Below are 20603 nucleotides of genomic sequence, written 5' to 3' on the forward strand. Positions count from 1 at the left end.
CAACCACAGCTTTCAGAATGTCTGCCCTGCAAACATGTATTTTCCACGATTGAGGTCGGAGACGATTTCACAAAATAGCAACATTCAGTACTTAAACTCCCCAAATCTGCACCACCTTCTTGCTAGGCTGAGTTAACAGACTCAAAATATTACTTACCCCAGTAGTATCTCCAACCCAGGACAAGGATACTGAGCCACTGAGATCATCAAACACATGCTATAAGGGAAAAAAAAGATCATTTAGAAACAACATCTCCTCTGCAATCTTTGACTTCCTTAAATAATTCAGAACACTATTGCTTTCAAAGTAATTAAGTTTATAATTATAAGGGGACAGGAATTCCTGGAACAAAATTTGGAAGAAACAGGATTTAACTACTTAACCTGAATTACAAATAACTTGGAAATTTTAATTCTCTCTCATACAAAGAAAGCCAAGCAGATGAGTTTTCTTCACTGCACCAGATGGGGAGACGGGATAATCTAACTGCTTTCTCCACCAGAACTAAATATAAAGACATAGAAAGTATTCTTAGGATATTTTAAAACAAGAGATCACAGCCCACAATGACAGATATAATTGTAACCCAATCAGCATAATTCCACTTTTTCTAGGCAGCCTTCACAGTATAGCTGAATAGCTAAGAGCTAGACTCCTTTTGCTTCTAGGCTAACTCACTCAGAATGACAAAGGACAGAAGCAAGAGTAATTGGCTTTGCTCACCTTTTTATTTAATAATAATAATAATAATAGTAACAGAACAACCTTAATAGGCTTGCAGTGAGAATGAGGAGACAAAAAAGGGAAAGCTGGTATATTATATCCAAAATGTGGTAAGCATGTTGAAATGCAGTTATGATAATTATTGTAGGTGCTTTTGAGTTTTGGTTTTCAAATACTTTCTTACCTATTTGCAAAATAATATATATCCATTGGGGGAAATGTAGACGATAATAGAGAGGTATGGTAAGGAAAATGTAAATCATTCATAATCCTATCACACAGAGATATTAAAGGTTAACATTATGTGGATAATCTACTAGTCTCTATCACTTTTTTTTTTTAATGGCAGTACTGGGGATTGAACCCAGCCCCATGTGCACGCGCTCTACCACTGAGCTATACCCTCTGCCCTTTATCACTTCTTTAACTGATGAAGAAATAATACCAAAAGAGGCAATACTGGCATTTGGTAAAAATTTCCAACCAGACAGAAATGTATATGATAAGAAGTGAAGATCCTTTCCCTCCCCCACCACACGCCCCACCACCCAGAGGGGTCAATGGTTTAGTATATATTTCTACTAATGCTGACGATTTTTTGATGCTTTATGCTTTTCTCTTATGAGACTTATATCTTATTAAGATTTTCAAAATCTTAAATATGCCCTGCCTTTTCTAGTATGAGCAGTTCCCCAGAGCTGAGGATACAGCCTTACATTTGCAGTCTTCTCTGTGGCTACCAGGATACTGTGCACACTCAATAAGCATTTGTTGAAAATGATTATACATCCTTCCCAAACCACAAACTTGATCTTAAAATAGAACATGTCTATAAATGGTGGGATGCCAGCCGCTTGGTCACTCAAGCCACCATCCTAACAGAGAAGCCTGAAGAAACAGGACTCAAAACACTGACTGCTCTGCTTATCTTCTAATTTTCTTTTGTGGTCTTCTTAAGTGGGTGGCTGAATTCACCTCTGTTACTTCCTCTGCGGACCATCAGCCCCTTTGAGGTCGGCACAATGTCTTGGACAGTCCCGGTAAACAGCACAATTGATGCCTCACAGAGGGCCTGCTCAGTAAATGCTGCTTAACTCTCGCCCACTCAGGCAGAGCTTCTCACAGCCCCTGCAGGACAGAAAGGCTATTCATACATGTACGCTGGCCAAGCGTCTGAGAAAAAGTAGGTCTGCTAGAGACATCTGGAACTAGAAGCTTAAAAACTGACACAGCAGTGTGTCTTATAAGATACCACACAGAACAAGACAGCATGTTCTCTTGAATGAGGATACACTGTCTGAAAGCACATCAATGAGCTCCCTGCGGAGAAGCAGGGCTCTCCAGAGCTACCACAGGCACCAGAGAGATCACATGAATTAACGGTTATCTAAACAGAGGCTGTCTTTCCAAGAAAGGTTCTGGTCACAACAGCTGACCAGAATAAAAGAAAAAATTCCACCACCGGAGCTCAAGCCCATGGGGACCTGAAGCTTTCACTTTTCAGGCAATGCTCTACGCACCCGGCCTAGTCAGTGCACACTGGCATTACTCACATCTTCCTATTGCTCAGTCACAGAAAGAGGAGTATTACTGGATGACATAAGCAACCCTCAACTTAATCCAAACAAATCAAAGGACAGGTGACCTCACTCATCACCCAAAGGATTCCTTTGGAACAATGTAGGTGAGATGTATTAACTGTAGTTATGGTCTTCTGCTACCCTTCACCCTCCCTCCTCTTCCCTTCCCAACAACTAATTAAATTTTACTTTTGAAAACGTATGAACTCATTGAAAATACTCATCTACCCACAGAAAATGCAACTACTCTTTTATATTTCAGTCTTTCACGTTCTTATACTGGTGAAAGTAAAAGAGAAAAATGAAATCAGATCTAACAACAGACCAAAGCTCAGGTAGGAAGAAAAGGTCATATGGGAAGAAGATAAATCCAGGATAGCTGGGGAACCAAGACCACAGATACAATCCTCCCCCTTCAATGGGAGGATTATAGACGTCCAGGAAAGGGTGGACAAACTGGAGACAGTTAGGAGACAGAATTTACAAATGTACATGTCACTCTCCATTGTGGCAGCACCTTAGATATTTAAAAACATATTCTACTTTTAATTAGAGCAACAAGAACCTTGTCTGTCTTCCTTACTAGACCTGAAGCCCATCTGGTGCAGAGACCAAGCCTATTCATTTTTACAACTAATGTATAGCATAACACATGGGAGACACTCAATAAATATTAAATTCATTTCCTATAAGAAGTACTTGCAAAGCTCTGAAAAGGAGGATAATGAAGGGAAACGGTAAAGCCAGACCCACTTAATTTCCCCATGACAGAAATGAGTATGAGGAGTAAAAGCTCTATTCTGGGAGGACATCTGCTTCTGACCAAGATGGAATAACATGGATAGATTTACCTTACCAACTGAAACAAATAAAAAAATACAGACTATATCAAACAATGGTTTTCAAGACATTGGACTTTAGGCAATGAAGGACAATGGTCCGTGAGAGAGAGGAAACAAAGAAGGCCCTTCATCTGCCCTGGCTTATTATCTCGAGGTAATTTTCAGGCCACGGTGCAGGGAAGGGGAACCCAAGCAGAGCCCAGGGGTTACCCTCACCTGAAGAGACGAGCTGATAGTCTGAGGAGGCCAAAGAGGCTGGAGTTCACAGTGTAGTGCACTAGAGAGGAGAGGGTGGCACAGAAAGAGAACAGTGAGATCTATAGATGGGGGCTCCCTAACCATCCTGCCAAGTCTTCAGCTGAGGACTAACCAGCACATGAATGTGAGGAAACCGGCTGAGGCCAGGGGAGAATCCCCCTTCAGAACTGAAGGAAACAATATTTGGGCCTCACATAGGACCAGAAACAATCCCTGTTCCCAAAAACATATTTCATATTTTACAAGGAAGTGGAGAGAATACTCAGAAAAGTTTTACCTTAGTAGAAGAAAAATTAGTCCTAGAATAAATGCTCTTCTAGTCTGGCCTAAAAAGCTTAAAAACAAGATCAAAAAGGATCAAACTATTGCCAAGTAACATAAATACAACCTAGAACAAAGTTCAAGAATATTTATAGGAATATTAAAATATCCAGCACTCAAGAAGATAAAATTCACCATGTCCAACATTCAATCAAAAGTAACCAGGCATGCAAAGAAGAAAACAGGACACATAATGAGGAGAAAAATCAATCAGAAATAACACAGATCATAAGATTAAAGACAGTAAAACAGTTGTAACTGTACTCCATATGTTCATTCAAGAAGTTAGAGAATAGACTGAGCAAAGATAAGCATTAAATAAAGATAGAGAAGACATACAAAGACTCACATTGGAGTTCCAGTGATGAGAATTGTAATGTCTGAGACGAAAACTACTTTGGGTAAGATTAACAGGAAATTAGACATTGCAGAAGAGATTAATAAACTGGAAGACATACCTATGGAAATTATCTAAAGAGAAACACACACAAAAAAGAAAAAATTAACAGAACTACAGAACTTCAAACAACTTTATATATATATAAATGGAGTCTCTGGAAGATGTGGGGGGTGGGAATAGAAAAAAACTGAAGAAATAGTAGCCAAAATTTCCCCAAATTTAATGAAAAGTATAAACCCAGAGATCCAAGAAGCTCACAGACCCAAACTCAAGAAACACAATGAAATCTACATCAGGACACATCATATTCAAATCGTTTGAAACTGGTGATAGATAAAAATGTTAAAAGCATCTGGAAGAAAAGATAATATTACATACAGGTGAACAAAAAATCATAGTAGACTTCTCCTCAGAAACAATGCAAACCAGTATATCAACATCTTTAAAGAACTGGGGGGAAAACTGTAAAGATAGAATTCTTTACCAAGTGAAAATACTTTTTAAAAATGCAGGTTTTAGAAAAAGAAAGGTTCTGTTCTGAACTTATACATTGCTCCTCAGCATTATATGGTGGGTGTTTCTTTTTCACAGTCATAAGACAGGGACTGTGCAGAAGATCTGAACATCAGTTGACATCCCATTTTCCCATATAAAACCAACCATTCTAGTTTCTAATTATCACAGCTTGAAGGATCTCTTCCTAGGCATTATTCTCACAGCACTTATAGATGTCGCTTATACTATAACTACATATTTGGCTACTTTCTCAAATTATGCTAGGAATTCTTCAATGGCAGACACTACGACCTGGTATTACCTGTCAGGCCTAGCACAAGGTCTTATACATATTAAGTGCTCCACAAACAACTCCATAAAAGTCTATTCACAAACCCCTGCTACTGAAATTGATCTGTGTGTAAGTCTTCCTTCTACCAAGGTTACTACTATTTCAATAAATAGTGGCTGAATAGGGTTTCCTCCTATGCTCTTACTGCCAACCAAAACACTGTTTAACACTAGTACGTGTTTTTGGGTGTTCACACATGTTATCACTTCTCTCCTTCCCATTGTACTTGCTATCAACTCCATTTCTTCTAGGTTGTCCAATTTGTTGGCATATAATTTTTCATAGTATTTATTCTCTTACTTTTTTTGCATTTCCATGGTATTGGTTGTAATTTCTCCTCTTTCATTTCTTACTTTATTTATTTAAGTCCTCTCTCTTTTCCTCTTGGTGAGCTTGGCCAAAGGTTTGTTGATTTTACTCTTTCAAAAAAACCAGCTCTTGGTTTTATTGATTTTTTTCTGTATTTTAATCTCTATTTATTTCTTCCCTGATCTTTATTATTTCTTTCCTTCTGCTGACTTTAGGTTCTGTTTGTCTTCTTTTAGATGGTAGGTTAGGTTGCTTATTTGAGATTTTTCTTGTTCTTTGAGGAAGGCCTGTAAAGCTATGAACTTCCCTCTTAGGACTGCTTTTGCTGCATCCCATAGATTTTGTGTAGTTGTGTTTTCATTGCCATTTGTCTCAAGGTGTTTTTTAATTTCTTCTTTGATTTCATCACTGACCCACTGATTTTTTAGTACCATGTTTTGTCTCTATGCAATTGTTTGCCATCAACTCCATACAGTTAAAAATTGGTAAAGATTCCCTAAACACATTAAAGTATTTAGAGGAGTAGACTATACAAAAGAGAAATTCAAATATTTGAGTATGAAGAAATGAAAGTCTGTATACTGAGATTTAAGCAGGGCTTACTGAGGTGGGAACAGACATAAGCAATAGCAAGATGCAGTAGAAGGCAGGCAGTAGTGCAGACAGAGCAAACAGGAAGATTTATGCAAGTATTTTGAAAAATTTCAGAGGGTAATGTAAATAAAATATATTAATTTCACCAAATAGTAAAGTGCTGAGTATAAAGTAGATTCTATTAAGCACTTGTTAGATAAGAATTTCAAGGTCAGGTTAAACACAGTTAAAGGAGGGAACAGAAGGAAAATAAAATTAGAGAAAAGGAAATGTGTGTGAAAAGAAAAGCACTTCTGCTTCAAATAGCCAAGGAAAGCTGAGATGAGGCCACATGATCACTTACCCAAACAAGGAAGGTTTCCAGCGGTATATACAGCTGAACATAATCAAAAAGTAAGTCATGGTTCAATTGTTCTAATCAAGGCAAAGTAAGATGAATAAAAGAAATAAGAGCAGAGGACAAAGCTTTGTGGATAGAAAGAACTGAAAGGCAGAATAAGCCCTTTAGGAAGGGAAAACCCCAACCCCCCAATACAATATTTCCAATGAATACCCTACAATATTAAAATACTAAACATATCAAAACATTTACGAGTTGAGGAATCCAGCCAACAGAAGGTGGAGTGTCTACCTCAAGCACTGTTACAAAAAAGATGTTAGGTGTTAGCTGTATACATGACAACTGAAATGGAGAAGGTGGGGGAGAGATGAAGCCTATTTTATTTGTGGTAAACAATAGTTGTGTTGCTCCAATGTAGTATGCCTAAGAGGCAGATTACTTAGCACAAAGAGAACATGATCTGGTCACTACATACTGCTAAGCGGTCAGCCAAATGTAGGATCTAGAAGCAGGCCAGAATTAAGGCAACCACGTAAATATGCTATTTGTGTGATCAGTATTCCCAAACCAGCATCCAGAGGGGCCACAGAGTAAGTACAGTAATTCAGATGACTTAATCACACCGTATGGAAGGAAGCTCAGAAACCAAGAAGCTTAAGGCTAGCTATGTAAAGTGTCAGCTTGAGTCTATCAGGAGCAGATGAGCATGAAACCTGCCACTTCTAGTGAGAGATTTATTAATCCCATAGCACAGTTAGTGGCACAGGAATATCTGAGACAGATCAGTGGAACAAAACAAAGTCCAAGACTGGACGAGGTTTCTTTTAGGGTATGATAAAGCTAGCATTTCAAATCAGTGGTAAAAAAGTGTTGGAAAACCCAGCTATTTGGAAAAAATTAAAAGCTGGATTCCTAACTCCCTTCTTACCCCTCACTCCTATATAGATTCCACATAGAGCAAAGATTTAAATACAAAAAGTTAAGTCATAAAAATCCTAGAAGTATGAGTGACTATCTTTATAATCTTAGAATGAGAGGACCATTACAAAAAATGACACAAAACCCAGAAAACTTAATACAATACAGGCATTACTCTGACTATAAAAAAAATGTTTTAATGGCAAAATACAAACAGAAAGTTGAAAAAAACTGGAAAAAATTATCTGCAACATAACAAAGGGTTAATATAGAAAGTTTTCAAATCATTAAGAAAAAGGGAAAGACCTCAGAAGGAAATAGGCAAAGGACACAAATAAGCAATTCACAAGAGGACATACAAATGACCGATAACATTTGAAAAGCTATTCAATCTCACTAGTAAAAGAAAATCAAAGAAACACAGTGTGATAACATTTTCCACTTTTTGGAAAACTTGACAAAGTATATCCAGGGAGGGGTGGAGACCAGAGCACCTGTGTGCACTGTGGGCGGCGGGAGTATATAAACCACAGGTAACTTTTCTGCTATTTGGTGACGTGAATCAGAACTGAAAATGTCCGTATCGCGTAACCCAAGCAACCCCACTCAGGAATTTATTAGCAGGAGATAATTACACAGCTTTACAAAAGACGTTATACACCTGGATGTTTATGGCAGTTAACAACTATTAAGCACTTCCTGCAGGCCATCTACTGTGCTAAACGTCTTACACACATTATCATTTAATCCATATAACAACCCCCTATTACTATAGCTGTGTATTCTAAATGAAGAATTGAAGCTTTGTTAAAGTTACATTATGCAATAAAACAATACAGCAGGTGCTACCGAAAAAAATGTTACGGGTATTTACGGACACTGAAGGATATTCATAACATGTTGAGTAAAAAGCAGGTTTACAGAATGGCATGTAACATTGTGTGTGTATTTATGATTAAAAACATATCTGGAAGGATGTTCTTCCAAATATTAACAGCAACAGTCTCTAAAGTGGTAGAATTTATCATGATGTTTCTTCTCTACAGTTTTTCTAGATCAACTGAATTACTCCCACCCTGTCCACCTGTTGAACAGTGAGTTCTAGTGTCCCACGTGGCACTGATAGCCATTTACTGTCCCAGTAGAGGAGCTCTGGGCAGGAGGGAGTCATTGGCTGGCATTTACAACCAAATTGGTTTGCAGGGACTCATTATGTTAGAAAGTAGGTGACAGCTTGTACAACCCTCTCTGAAATACATCCACCTTGACAGCTGATGATGCAAGGCTCATCCACACATTTATTGCCCACCACTTTAAAGCCCGAGGTCCACACATTTTAGAGACCATGAATTAACACAAATGTCCATTTCTGTGGTCATATGGCTAAACCCCAGCTCCATCTGGAAAAACAGAAAGGCCACAAAACACAACCTTCTTCATGGAAATAACTCTGTCTTCACATCTAATTAAACTAGAAGCCTAATTAAATTACTATTACTATAGCTGGGGGAACTTAAAGTTGGTCCCGAGAGTCACAGAAGCTTGGAAAAGACTTGGTAATGAGAAACTTCTGCCTATCTGATCAAAAGTAGAACGCTGAAAGAACTAACATGGGCAAAAGCGAGTGTGGGTCAACTTCACACGACGGCGCCCAGTTTAAAAGCCACCTGCAGATAACCCAACCATCTTGCCATCAGGAACAACCTCTCCGGCAAGTAAACAGGGAGTGAATTCAATGATGTCATCCTTCACACACATTCCCTTCTTCAACAAACACATGCGCATGCCCGCCATGTGCCGGACCCTGCTGGGGCACTGGGAAACAGCAGTGCCAACACATGCTCTGTGCTCATGGAGCTTATGCTCTATGAACACACCTCTTACAGAAGTCTAAAAATGAAGACTGAACACACTGGATATTTAACCTATAGAAGAGAGCAGGTCATTGTGAAAATAAAACTACGAAAGGGTGTTAAAGTCTGGTCTGGTAACTAACTGGCTGGGAAAGTAGGCACAAATCATTTTCTCTTGGGAATCTATTTCCTCAGGAGTAAAACTGAATTATGCTCCTTCACTCACCGGAATAATAAGAATCAAATGAAATAACATACAAAGGCAAGCACTGTAAGCCCATAAAGCCTGGGCATTTAAGATGCCCTGGGCTTCCAAACCTCAACTAGGGAACACAAGGAGAGACAGGACACAGTGACGTACAAAAGAGGTCTGGAACACAGTCTGGGTGAAGCTCTTACAGGCAGAAAGAAAATCTTCAGGGAATACAGTCCTGGTAAATAAAGCACTGCTAGGATCATAGAACGTGAGCCAAAAATAAGATCAGAAATGTTCCAGTTCTCACGGAGACTATTCTTAGAAATAAAAAGGCTAAACATTAAAATATTATACAAGTTTGCAAACCTATTCTATTACTCAAGAGTTTTCTGTGGGGCAGGATGATACAGAGGAAAGCACTAGGCTAATACTAAGTCAACTTGAATTTCATTTCCGGCTCTGTCAATAGCCCCGTGAACTTGAGTAGCGCAACCTAACTTCACGACCAAGGCAAGGAAGCTGGAACGACAACATTTCTAGTTCCCAGAAGCTTTAAAATTCTGTGACTCATCAATAATTTCACCAGTTTGCTTTTCCACTGCTCTGTCTTCATTTGGGGGGAAAAAAATCAGCTCCCTGCTCTACAATACTCTAGTGTTAAAAGGAGAGGGTAACATCAACCTCAATTATCTAGAAACCTTAACAACCTGGACACTCGCTGAAAGGAAGCAAGGGAGAGGCCTCTGATGCACTGTCCAGGCAATAAAAATCTACGCATTAGACTACTAAGAGAAACGTGCAGGCCATCACTCTGAATCAGTTTGCTAAACTTGTTAGAACCGCCTAAAATTAGTAATCTGTTTTCTTAACTTACAGAAGAAGTAAAATTTGGGGGATAGTATATCCAGAGACAGGGACAGCAGCAAGAAGGAACAGGATACTGCAAGCGGACTATCATTTCTACAGGAAACAAAGAGTAAACTTCAGCAAGCAGACAATGGCACTAGGCTTATAAATCTGGGCCAGGTGAAATTCGAGATAATAGCCACACATCTCAACAGCCCTTGAGGGTATTAAGGCCATCCACGTTAAAGTAATGTGAGTCATGGTATAGCATAACATAATATCTTCTAAATGATTCAGTGTCATACTACTAAGATGGCAGAGAAACATTTTAGAAAGATGTCCATTGGAAAAACAGCACCTTGGGCACTTAAAAGGGTAGGCTTAATTTTTGAAAAATTCACTTTCATGGGATAATTCACTTGTAATTATGTCTAATAAGTGAGTTAAATTCCAAAACTGTTAGCACTTAATTTTTACATCTTAGCTTCAAGGGGAAAAAATAAAAAAGTAAAAGGGAAAAAGGAAAGCAAAAAAAAAGTAACGAAAAGATATGTGCAATTGCCAGCTGACTGGACCATAAAGGCTCGCCGCTCATCCCCTGGGTGTGGGGACTAGCCCCTCACTCTCTCCGCTACAATTGCACTGGCCTTCCAGACCTTTGGGTGCACCAAGCTCATTCTAGCCCCAGGCCTTTGAATATGCTGTTTTCTCTGCCTGGGATACTCTTACTGGAAAAATTCTATTCATCTTCATGTTCCAGTTGAAATAATTTCTCAAGAAGTCCCTCCTAGTGCCCCAGACCAAAAGGACATCTGTCAATTATTCTCCAATAATTGCTTTTTCCTACTTACCATATTTATAATTACATATTTGCTAATGTGTATTTTCTTTACTGGTCCATAAAGGCGGGGATCTTATCTGCCGTGTTCCATCTCAGTTCCCAGGGCCCAGTACAATGACTAACACATGGTAGGTGCTCAGTAAACAACTGTTGCACCTGAAACTGACACAACACTGTAAATCAACTATACTTCAATAAAAATTTGTTTTAAATAAACAACTACTGAATTAAAGAATAATAATAATAGTATTGACCTTTCCTGAGCACTCATGATAATATAAAGGACCAGTGCTACTTTATAGATGAAGAAGGAGGGTCCGAAGAAGGAGGGTTAAATTATTTGCCTGAAGTTACACAGCTGGTAAGTGGCAGAGCAAGGATTCAAACTCATGTCTGTCTGACTCCTCCAGCACTGTGTGAGGCAAAAGCAGTGAAGGACTTGTAGTACAAGCACGGCCCCTACCTTTGAGGAGTTTATACTCTGGAAAATAACAGTTGAATAAATGAATGTGAATACAAAACAATACCATAGTAAAGTGCTGGGTTACACGGTGTAGTTAAATGTTGTAGGAGAGGAAAAAAAAAACAAGCAGAACTAGAAAGGTACTCAGACAGGAGGAATGCCATGAGAACAAAGAAGGAGAAGCAACAGAGCACATGGCAAGCTAAAGGGACTGGTGAGAAAGCAACTTCAACTAGAATAGAGAGTTAACACAGGCCAGGAAGTGGTGAAATATTAAAGAGATATGCACACAATAAAAAATAATTCCATTGGCATTCTGGTCTGCCATGCTTCCAAGCTAAATTCTTGAGGAGTACCTATCACATCTCACTAATATTTCCTAAAACTTCACAGAGGTCCATAGAGCACAAAACTATTGGTGGCTGCTCAGTTAATGAATGAGGGTGAAACAGGCAAAGTGCTATTTTAAAGCTGTCAACTTAAAACCACAGAAGGGAAATATTTATTGAATTATAAGTAGTCTTTTTTAATAATCGGTAAGTTCTTTAACACTGTAAGTAAATAACTATATACACCTGCAGCTATTATAACCAGATGACCAGGATCTGACAATGGTGGGATTATTATTTTCTCCTCATCTCCCATAGCTTCAAGAAAGACACTTTGGACAGATGGTCTCTCCCTCACCTTACCCAACTTTTTTTTCAACTCTAAGTCCAAGGACATAAGTAGTATATATTTCTTAATCCAGATCTGGTTCCTGTGAGTACCCATACTAATTCTCTAGGAATATTACAGCTATGGGGAAAAAAAACCCTTAAATGCATACACAAATATTTGAGCATCTAACTAGTAATGCACCAGAAACCTTGTGATAATCATTTTAAGATACCCTCAATAAAGAATGAATACACACCAAATCCTACACTGCCTCATTTAATCTTCATAAGGACCCTAAGAGGTAAGTATTAGTATACCCATTTTATAGGGGAAAAAACTAAGGTTCACTGAAATCCATCTGTCCCTGGTCACCAGTGAAGTATGAATCCAGGTCTGACCTGAGATCATGTTCCTTCCTAACCACCGCCTAAAAGAACTCCAATTAATATCACTTGCTAGTATCACTCATATTAACAAGTTAAATTTTTGATGTAATCATGAAGGTTAAAAAAAGAACACATATGCTTCTTACATTTCTGCCAATCTTGACTCACTCTCATTCTTGCCACCCTCGCCCAAGCCTGTCACCCAACCCTGCCAAGTAATAAAATCAAATACATTTATGCCTCATCTGTCTCCTTTTATGCACACGCTCCTCTGGAGTTGGTATTTATCAGGATCATTTGGCTGACAACTGGGCTCTCCGGATGCAGTAACAGATCAACAAGCTTATCAAGAAATGACATAAATCCTACGTATTTAGTACTTCAAGTTTTTCAAAACGTTTTCTCTTCAAAGCCTCATGATAATGCTCCATTTTACATGAGGGTGAACTGAGGTTTTAGAAAGGCTAACTGAGCTCTGTTGAGGGAACTATGACCTTAAAGAACAGACAGGAATTCACAATTGTGTGACTTACAACTGGGGTCTATAACCACGCCTTATCCCTAAAGCAAATGCACTGACTTAAAACATCTCTATGAAATACTTCCAAATGTAGCACCATGTTGGGACATATGTCCCAGCTCTTGGCACATAAACAAGACATTTAGCCTCCTAGGTAAGAGATCTGACCAGCTAATCAGCCTAACAATTTATAATTCAAACTGTTAAGCACATTATCAGCAAGAGTTCAATCTTATCCTTGTTCACAAATGTTCAGAAAATCTGTTCATGGGCTTCACTGTCTTAGAGCTCCTGGGTTTCTCATGCCTTGGCTCACATTCCCTTCAATAAGGTCCTGGAGTCTTGGAATGTTCCTTAGAACCTTGAGCACTTCAAGTATAAAAGACAGTCTGTCCTGCCCTCTGTTCTGCTCTCCTATTGGACATACTCTTCCAAGACCACAGTAATGCTCAACCTCTAAAAGGGTAACTCTTCTTGACTCCCCATTTTCAGCTCTGGTTTATCCAGCTCTAGCCTCATGTCTACCACTACCTGTTAAAACATTTTCCCTAGTAAACCCAAGGGAGGGTATGGCTCAGTGGTAGAGTGCGTGCTTAGCATGCATGAGGTCCTGGGTTCAATTCCCAGTACCTCCATTAAAGAAATATAATAATAAGCCTGATTACCTCTTCCTCCTCTCAATGAAATTTTTTTTAAGAATTAAAAAACAAACAAACAAACAAACAAACAAAACACTTTCTCTAGTAAATCCTAACACCACATTCCCTACCCATATCCCCCTTCTCTTTCCAGCTTCCTCAGAGGGCTTTTTTGACTCTTCAATATGTTTTCCTGGAAACCTTAGTCATACCTCATGAACTACTTTTTCCCAACATAAACTCTCCATTGACCATTCCCTAAGCATGTCTTGGACTTTCCTACCTTTTCTGCCTTTACAGATCCTCCTAGGAATTCCCTCCACACCTTGATTCTCTCTTCATCCGTGAGATCTTCCCAGACCACCGCACTGCAGTGTTCATGCCTTCTTCAAAAGCTCTCCCAAACTCTTGGCAACAAAATCCATTTTAAAATGACACCAATTTGGATGTTTTTAATGTTCCACTTTCCTTACACAGAGGCCTGAACCCCAAACGTGTTAAAGTGAATGATATCTATACAATACTTTACATTTAACAATACATTTTGATAGAACTTCTCATTTGCTCCTCCAAATAATCCTAAAGTTGATTCTCTAGTTAAAACAAACAAGCTATAAAGGTCAGAGAAGTTTAGTGTTTGTCCACGATCACACCAACATAACTATGAAGCAGCAGAGCCAAGACTCAAAGCTGGGTATTAAGACATTTCTTTTGAATTTTGTATACAACATAGTTATGATTTGAATCCCTCTGACAAAGAGCAGGTACCAGATAAACATCTGATCTGAACTATCTTGTCTAGGAAGTAGTAGTTAATTAAAAAGGTCCTTCTCAGTTCAATTTTTCTTGGTCCTTCAGGGTGATCTTATTGTTGAACGAGATTTGCAAACTGGCTCAACTACAATATTAGAACTTAGTTTTTTAGAACACACAGGAAGAAAAGAATAAAACTCTTAACAAAAGCAAATATAAGAGAGGTACTACTCATAAGCCGTAGCAGGAAAAAAAAACACATTTTCTTCTAATGAAAATAAATCAAGCCAATTAATCATACCTAAGTTTCTAACTAGCACAGGACTGAGTATATTAACAGTAAGCCAAGCATATATTTTCAAACACATAGGCAGCCAGGACGAAAAAGAAAAGCCCTGATTTTGGCAGAGTACTATAGGGAAGGAAAAAAAATTTACTGCTAGCTATCTAGCAAATTTGGTTTGCTGTTGGACTATCCAAGCTAGTAGCTTTGAGTAGCGTTAGATTTTTTTCAGTCAACAAGGAACAATAAAGTATTTCCCAAAAAATAAGAGTCAAATGTCTTTCATAATTATATGGAAAAAAAAAGTACTCCTGTTATCTTTAAGAACACTCGTATTTCACTGAAGCAAGCTCTGGAGGTGGTAACAAATTACCCCCAGATGTGAAATTCAGGCTACGTTCAAGTTCAACTGGGAAGCAGAACAGCCACAATTTGCTTCTAAATTTGGAATCAACCAATAAACATTTGTGATCACAACCTCTGGCCTCTTCTTCCATATGAATCACAAAATTTTTAAAGACATTTTAAATCTAGTCCAAAACTTCTCATGTTGTAGATGAGGAGTTGAGGGCCAGATACTGAAATGCAAAACAGAAAATAAATTACATTCACAGAAAACTTTCTTAGCAAAACACCACAGGCTCTGAATCAAAGATTTTGTTTTCTCTGTGGTTTCCTGAGACTTGGGTTGAGGATAGAGCAGGAAAAATAGCCTCAATCTTAAAAAAAAAACAAACAAAAAAACCCCCCACATGCTCAGCATTCAACTAACAACCTCTAAATGGATGGAGGTCTTTCATGAAGGTTCATTCAACCCAGCTAGCTCAAAGCCACATTTTACTAACCCAACTTTGTAGTCACCATTACAGTGACAGTAAAAAGCCTGCCCAGAACTGACTGAAACTGACCATCTTGTTCCTCAAGCCCCATTACTCCTCAAAACCACCTACGTACAGAACAGTGAGGCCACATACACAGTGGGAAGAATAAGTTTTCACCAAGTGTTTAAAAAGAGAAGTAAAAGATGCAATAGAAACATTGGTTACAAAAAGAAAGATAACTAAATTTTTTTCAGAAATTTACAAATGCAGTGTCTGTTTTACAGTATTTTGGGAGCCACTGCCACACAGCCTCTTGCCAGAAAAGCTGTAATTTTAATTGCATATCAAATTTGATAGTCTTGTCTACTTTAATATTAGCTTCTAATTGTATAAAACATCAGAGCATCATTTCTCCAGTCTCAAAGCACAGTTCACTCTCTGCAAAGACAGAACTTGAGTGGTAGGGGTGATTAGGAATGGAGGAAGAAAATGAAATGTGACTCTCCTATCGGACCACTACAACCTGGTGTTAAGCACTGCCCTTCCTATGAGGATCACACAAGGGTAACAGGCCCACTAGAACAAAGCTGGGAGGCACAGTCTCAGCAGTCACCTACTGAGAACGTAACGCTTACCGGCAAGAGCTGACTGGAAATCGGCACAGTGCAAAAGAGGTTGTTAACAGCTTCTTCGAACCTGACGTGAAACATCAGATTAAAATAGCAGGATGAAGAGCCTATTATTGTTATCGTTACAAAAAGAAAATAGCCATTAGACACCTGACCAGAACATAAGCCTGCTTCCAATTATTTTCACAAACAGATAGGAGATTCACCATACTGATTTTTAATTTTCTAATTAAAAATCACTATGTGCAGAGCAAAAATATTTGAGTCAGCAGAGAACCTACCTAACTGTTACACTGCATTCCCTTTGAGCCATTTGTCCTGCTGGCTAGCTCTCTACCCTCGTCCAACCAAACCTCAGATGAAGATTAACCTTCCCCCAGATAAATACACTTCATCAACTCTGCCAATCCTCCTAACCGAAATCCCCAACGCAGAAGTCATTTAACATCCCAAAGGGTTAAAGGCCTGACGCACACCGCATGGGTGTGGAATCCTCGGGAGGACTGTGCTCACTCTGCTCAACCAGGACAGGAGGGGGATCCTACAGAACTCCTATTTCTTGATCCCAAAATAAACAGATGAAACAGGACTCAAGAGAAGAGTAACTAGGGGGTGAGGGTGGGAGTGCTGGGGAAGGTAGGATGAAGAGGGGCTGGGTACTGAAATAAATAAGGCAGTTACAAAGTTCCGGGGCAGTTAAAGGCACTGACCTTCAGATTTCCGGGTGTGACAAAGATCCACAAGAGACTAAGTGCGGCAGCTCCCTGAAGCCTCCAACAGGCACATTCAGTCCTGTGGCCTGGACTCAGCTCTGCCAGCACCAGCAAACACACACACACATTCTTCTCAGAGCTGACGCCCCGCACAACACGGCCTCATTCAGGGCCTGTTTATTTAAGAAACCAGATGCTTTGATGTTGAGGTAGAAGTTGGGAAGTTACAGTGTAAAGGAGTTAATGACAGACAGGAGGAGAACAGAGAGTGAACAACAACAGCTCCTGGCTTTATTAATCATAAGTTTGAAAAGCTTTAAGGTAACTGTCAAAAGTTCTGAGTTCAGAAACGAGAAGTAAGGAAATTATGTCAGCCACCACCATAACTCTGGCCAAGGCAGTTCATCTGTTTCTTTAAGACAGAGTTTCATGCCTAACCTCAAAGGGGTGCTTATAGGAGGAATGTTTTGAAGCAATCCAACTTAGCAACCAACATTAAAAAAATCTTCTAGGCTTGCTCAACTTCTCTCATGCACAAAGGTCATAAATGTCATGAATACTCCAAACACTTGAAGGAAAGGATCAGTTAAAAGCATGGCATGAAAACAGTCTGGGGTTAAAGGCAAAAGGAAGGTTATTTATTGAGTCTAAGAAAAAAGCATTTATAAATACACACACGCACTAGTTGGATTTCATGAGTGAAGAAGCCTGAGTTATAGGTCATTAGGGCACAGGTCTCCTAAAACCAGAAGAATAGAACAGTACTATCATGCTTTAGTTCCCCTTTGCTTTCCTAAGATTAGTTAAGTGCCAACATACTCTCACAAGGAAAATAAGCCACAGAAACAGGTCTAGGAGATTTGCTAAAACCTTCTGAGGCTTTTCATTCTCCAGTCTGACTTATCTCGTCTTGGAATCTTGGCACTCCCAGCATCTAGCACATCGTGGACATTTGGAGGGTATTCATGTACTCTGGCTACATGAAGTAATATGGCTTCAGATGAACAGCAAGTTATAGCAAATAAGAGAACCAAGAATTTTTAATTTTTCTTGGGAATTAAATCCTGTCATCTCATGAAAAACTACTCTAAATGGCACCTTCCCAGCTATACAAAAGTATGCCATATTTCTGATAAAAAGTTCTGTCATACTGATTCTTTTATTTCACACTGTTTATAGAGGATCCGCCAATACTAGATCTCTTCAACAGAGCTCAGGATGATTTATCATGACTCCTAGAAATAAAGAATTGAAAAGCAGAACAGACTACTATGGAACAATTCTTGGTAAAGGGGGTGGACAGCTAAGAACTGCTTTAGTCAACCATCTCTAAGGTGATGACTATTAACAGTGGCTCCACTTTTACCATTATAGGCTACAAAATAGGATCTCTGAAGAAGCAACCATGAATGATTAAGAAATGCAAAAAAAAAAAAAGCTCTTTTCTATTAGGTCACTGAAAGGAGACTAAAAAAGTAAGTTTAAAAGAAATCACTGGAAACTGCAGCTAAATAAAATGAAAGAAAAAGAGGAAGGTTTTTTTTTTTTTTACATATAGACTTCAATGAATGAGGTTTCAGATCTGCTCTTCAGTAGATATGGCCTAAGAATCCCCTGAGGCAGCTTTTTCAACCCCTTGCTTTAGAATCAATATATTACAAGTGACATATCAATTCAAAGCAACTAGGGAAGACTCTGACTAAAGGAATAAATCCAGGTGTAAGCTCAGAGCCTAAAGGTAGGTCAACCAGCAAGAGAAAAATCTGAAATTAGGAATAAGAATGTTGTGTCTAGCTGGCTCAAGGAAGGAAGCGGCCCCATTATAAATTAGGCACTGGTGTTGTAAAGCCTTTCTCAACTCCCCACTGTGATATGGAACTCTACACAATTTTTTTTTCTCATCAAACAGGAAGACTTCCCAGTACTCATTCTACCCTATCTGCACCCAACCTGTCCCACACATCGGCACTAGCTTGGACACCTTTACACAGCTGCTGCTTGGACTGCATTAAGCAAGAGTTATCCCTGACTGCTTGTGCTTTGACTGCAATTGTCCTGGGTCCCCATATCAGAGAATTCTGCACAGGTAACAAGTATAGTTTAGGCAGAGGGAAGAAGGACAGTCCAAAGGGAGACAGATTTGGTTTCTACATAATATAGTTCTACAACGACAAGAACAGTTAGCCACTCACCTCTGTCCCCATGTGCAACTCTCTTTGAAAGAGGAAGGTGTATAAGAGAAAAAACATATTAAATTTGAAAATACATTGTGCAAATATAGGTAGCAACTATCAAATCGTTAGTTCTAGAAAATACATGGGGAAGATGCCCAAGTTGCACTGGAGCAAGGAGCGGGGCCATTCCTAACAACTGGCTTTGTCAACCCAATAGTGTGCAAAGGTTGAGGTGCTTGTCCCAGAGACCGAACTGCCACAATTTTTAAAGTTTTCGACTAGGACCTAGCTCAAAGCAGAATAACTGCAATGTGTTTCTTAACTGCTGGAAACCTTGTTACAAAAGGATATACACATCCTGGTCAGAGTCCAATGCCATGATAGAAGGTCAAACTGAAGGCGTAAAAAGAGAGATCACGTATATACTGTCATCCCATTTCCAAGCTTCTCTCTTTAACTATTAAAATATACACAGTAACCTAACAACTGCTTTGGGATTTCTGAACAGCCGCCTATCCAGCCTGAAAGTACTGACCCCGAGAGGACGCACCTTCGCTTCTGCGCAGCCCAACTTCCAACCACTTAAGAGGTAATTATTCCTCCAGCTTCCTGGTGGGGTATAGCGTTACTGGATCCTAATTATTTACACAGACGGAAAACAACGACGCTCGAGAGATTTTGACAACTTAAAAAAAAAATGCCGTGAAAGTCTAAGACTGCCTCCCCCTGTGACGAAACACAGACACCCGGGCCGCGGTGTCCAGGAACCGCTCCCCGGGCCAGACTTGACCCGCCCGCCCGCCGCAGTTTCGGGGCCGCAGCCCCAGGGGCGCGGGCGCCGCGAGGCCGGCGAGCCGCCGGGGTCTCCTCCGCGGGGACGCGAGGCGCGCGGACAGAGACAGAAGGGCCAGCTGCGCGGGCGGGGAGGGCTGCCGCCAGGGGCCCAGGGGCCCGGGGGCGGCACCTCGCAGTCCGGGCGGTGCCCGGGCCCGGTGCCCGCTCACCTGGTGCGTGTTGTTGGCCAGCCTGGCGACGAAGTCCTGAACCCCGCCGCAGTCCTCGTCCTCCTCGAACACGCTGCGGCGCCAACGGCCGCCGCGGGGAGCCGGGCCCCCGGGCGCGGCCGCGCGCAGCCCCCAGCTCACCCCGACGGGGCCAGACCAGCGCGACAGCAGCGCTGCGGGCGGTGGCGGCGCGTCCAGCCGGTCCTGGCCGAAGGTCGCAGGCGGCAGCAGCTGGAGGAGGAGGAGGAGGAGGAGGCCGAGGCCGTGAGGCCAGCGCGAGAGGTCGTCCGCAGCTCCCCGGGGCCGCTCCATCGCCACCGAATGCCGACGCAGCCGACACCTGCCGCCCGACGCGCCCGCCCACCCCCGCCGGCGCCGCGCCACACCCCCGAGCCCGAGCCCGGCGCTCCTTGGATACGCGCAGCCGGGCCTCTCCGCCCCCATAGGCTGGCCGGCTGTCCTTCTTCCCCGGCCCACTGCTCATTGGCTCGCGTCGCCTCGGGCTTCGGGGGTCCTGGATTCGGATGCCAAGATGCGGGACTGATTGGCTGAAACGTGCAGAGACGGCTGAGGTCATCACACCCCTCGCCTGGAGTCTCCGAGGCCGGGATTCCAGAGTTAGCGTAGGAGCTTTCCTCCTTCCAGATAAGTTCCCCCGCTTCGTGGAGTCTCGACCCCTCCGGGTCCCTC

General features: G+C 40.8%; 1 protein-coding gene across 6 annotated transcripts in view; it reads right to left on the reverse strand.

Moving 5' to 3' along the window:
• The window catches only part of SORT1 (sortilin 1), a 60312-nt gene extending 39959 nt beyond the window's left edge, over window positions 1-20353 (reverse strand). For 2 of the 6 annotated variants that reach the window (XM_032487251.1, XM_032487250.1), the window contains exons 1-2: window positions 19914-20353; window positions 158-217 (exon numbers count right to left, since the gene is read on the reverse strand). In XM_032487251.1, coding sequence (XP_032343142.1) covers window positions 158-217; window positions 19914-20225 — 372 coding nt within the window. In that variant the 5' untranslated portion in view covers window positions 20226-20353. Of the gene's footprint in view, window positions 1-157; window positions 218-16028; window positions 16095-16732; window positions 16870-19913 lie in introns of those variants that run through there. The other 4 variants (XM_032487255.1, XM_032487253.1, XM_032487252.1 and 1 more) reach the window with 4 other exon arrangements.
• Between the last annotated feature and the right edge of the window lie 250 nt (window positions 20354-20603).

The sequence above is a fragment of the Camelus ferus genome, chromosome 9, assembly GCF_009834535.1.
Source record: "Camelus ferus isolate YT-003-E chromosome 9, BCGSAC_Cfer_1.0, whole genome shotgun sequence".
NCBI lineage: Eukaryota > Metazoa > Chordata > Mammalia > Artiodactyla > Camelidae > Camelus > Camelus ferus.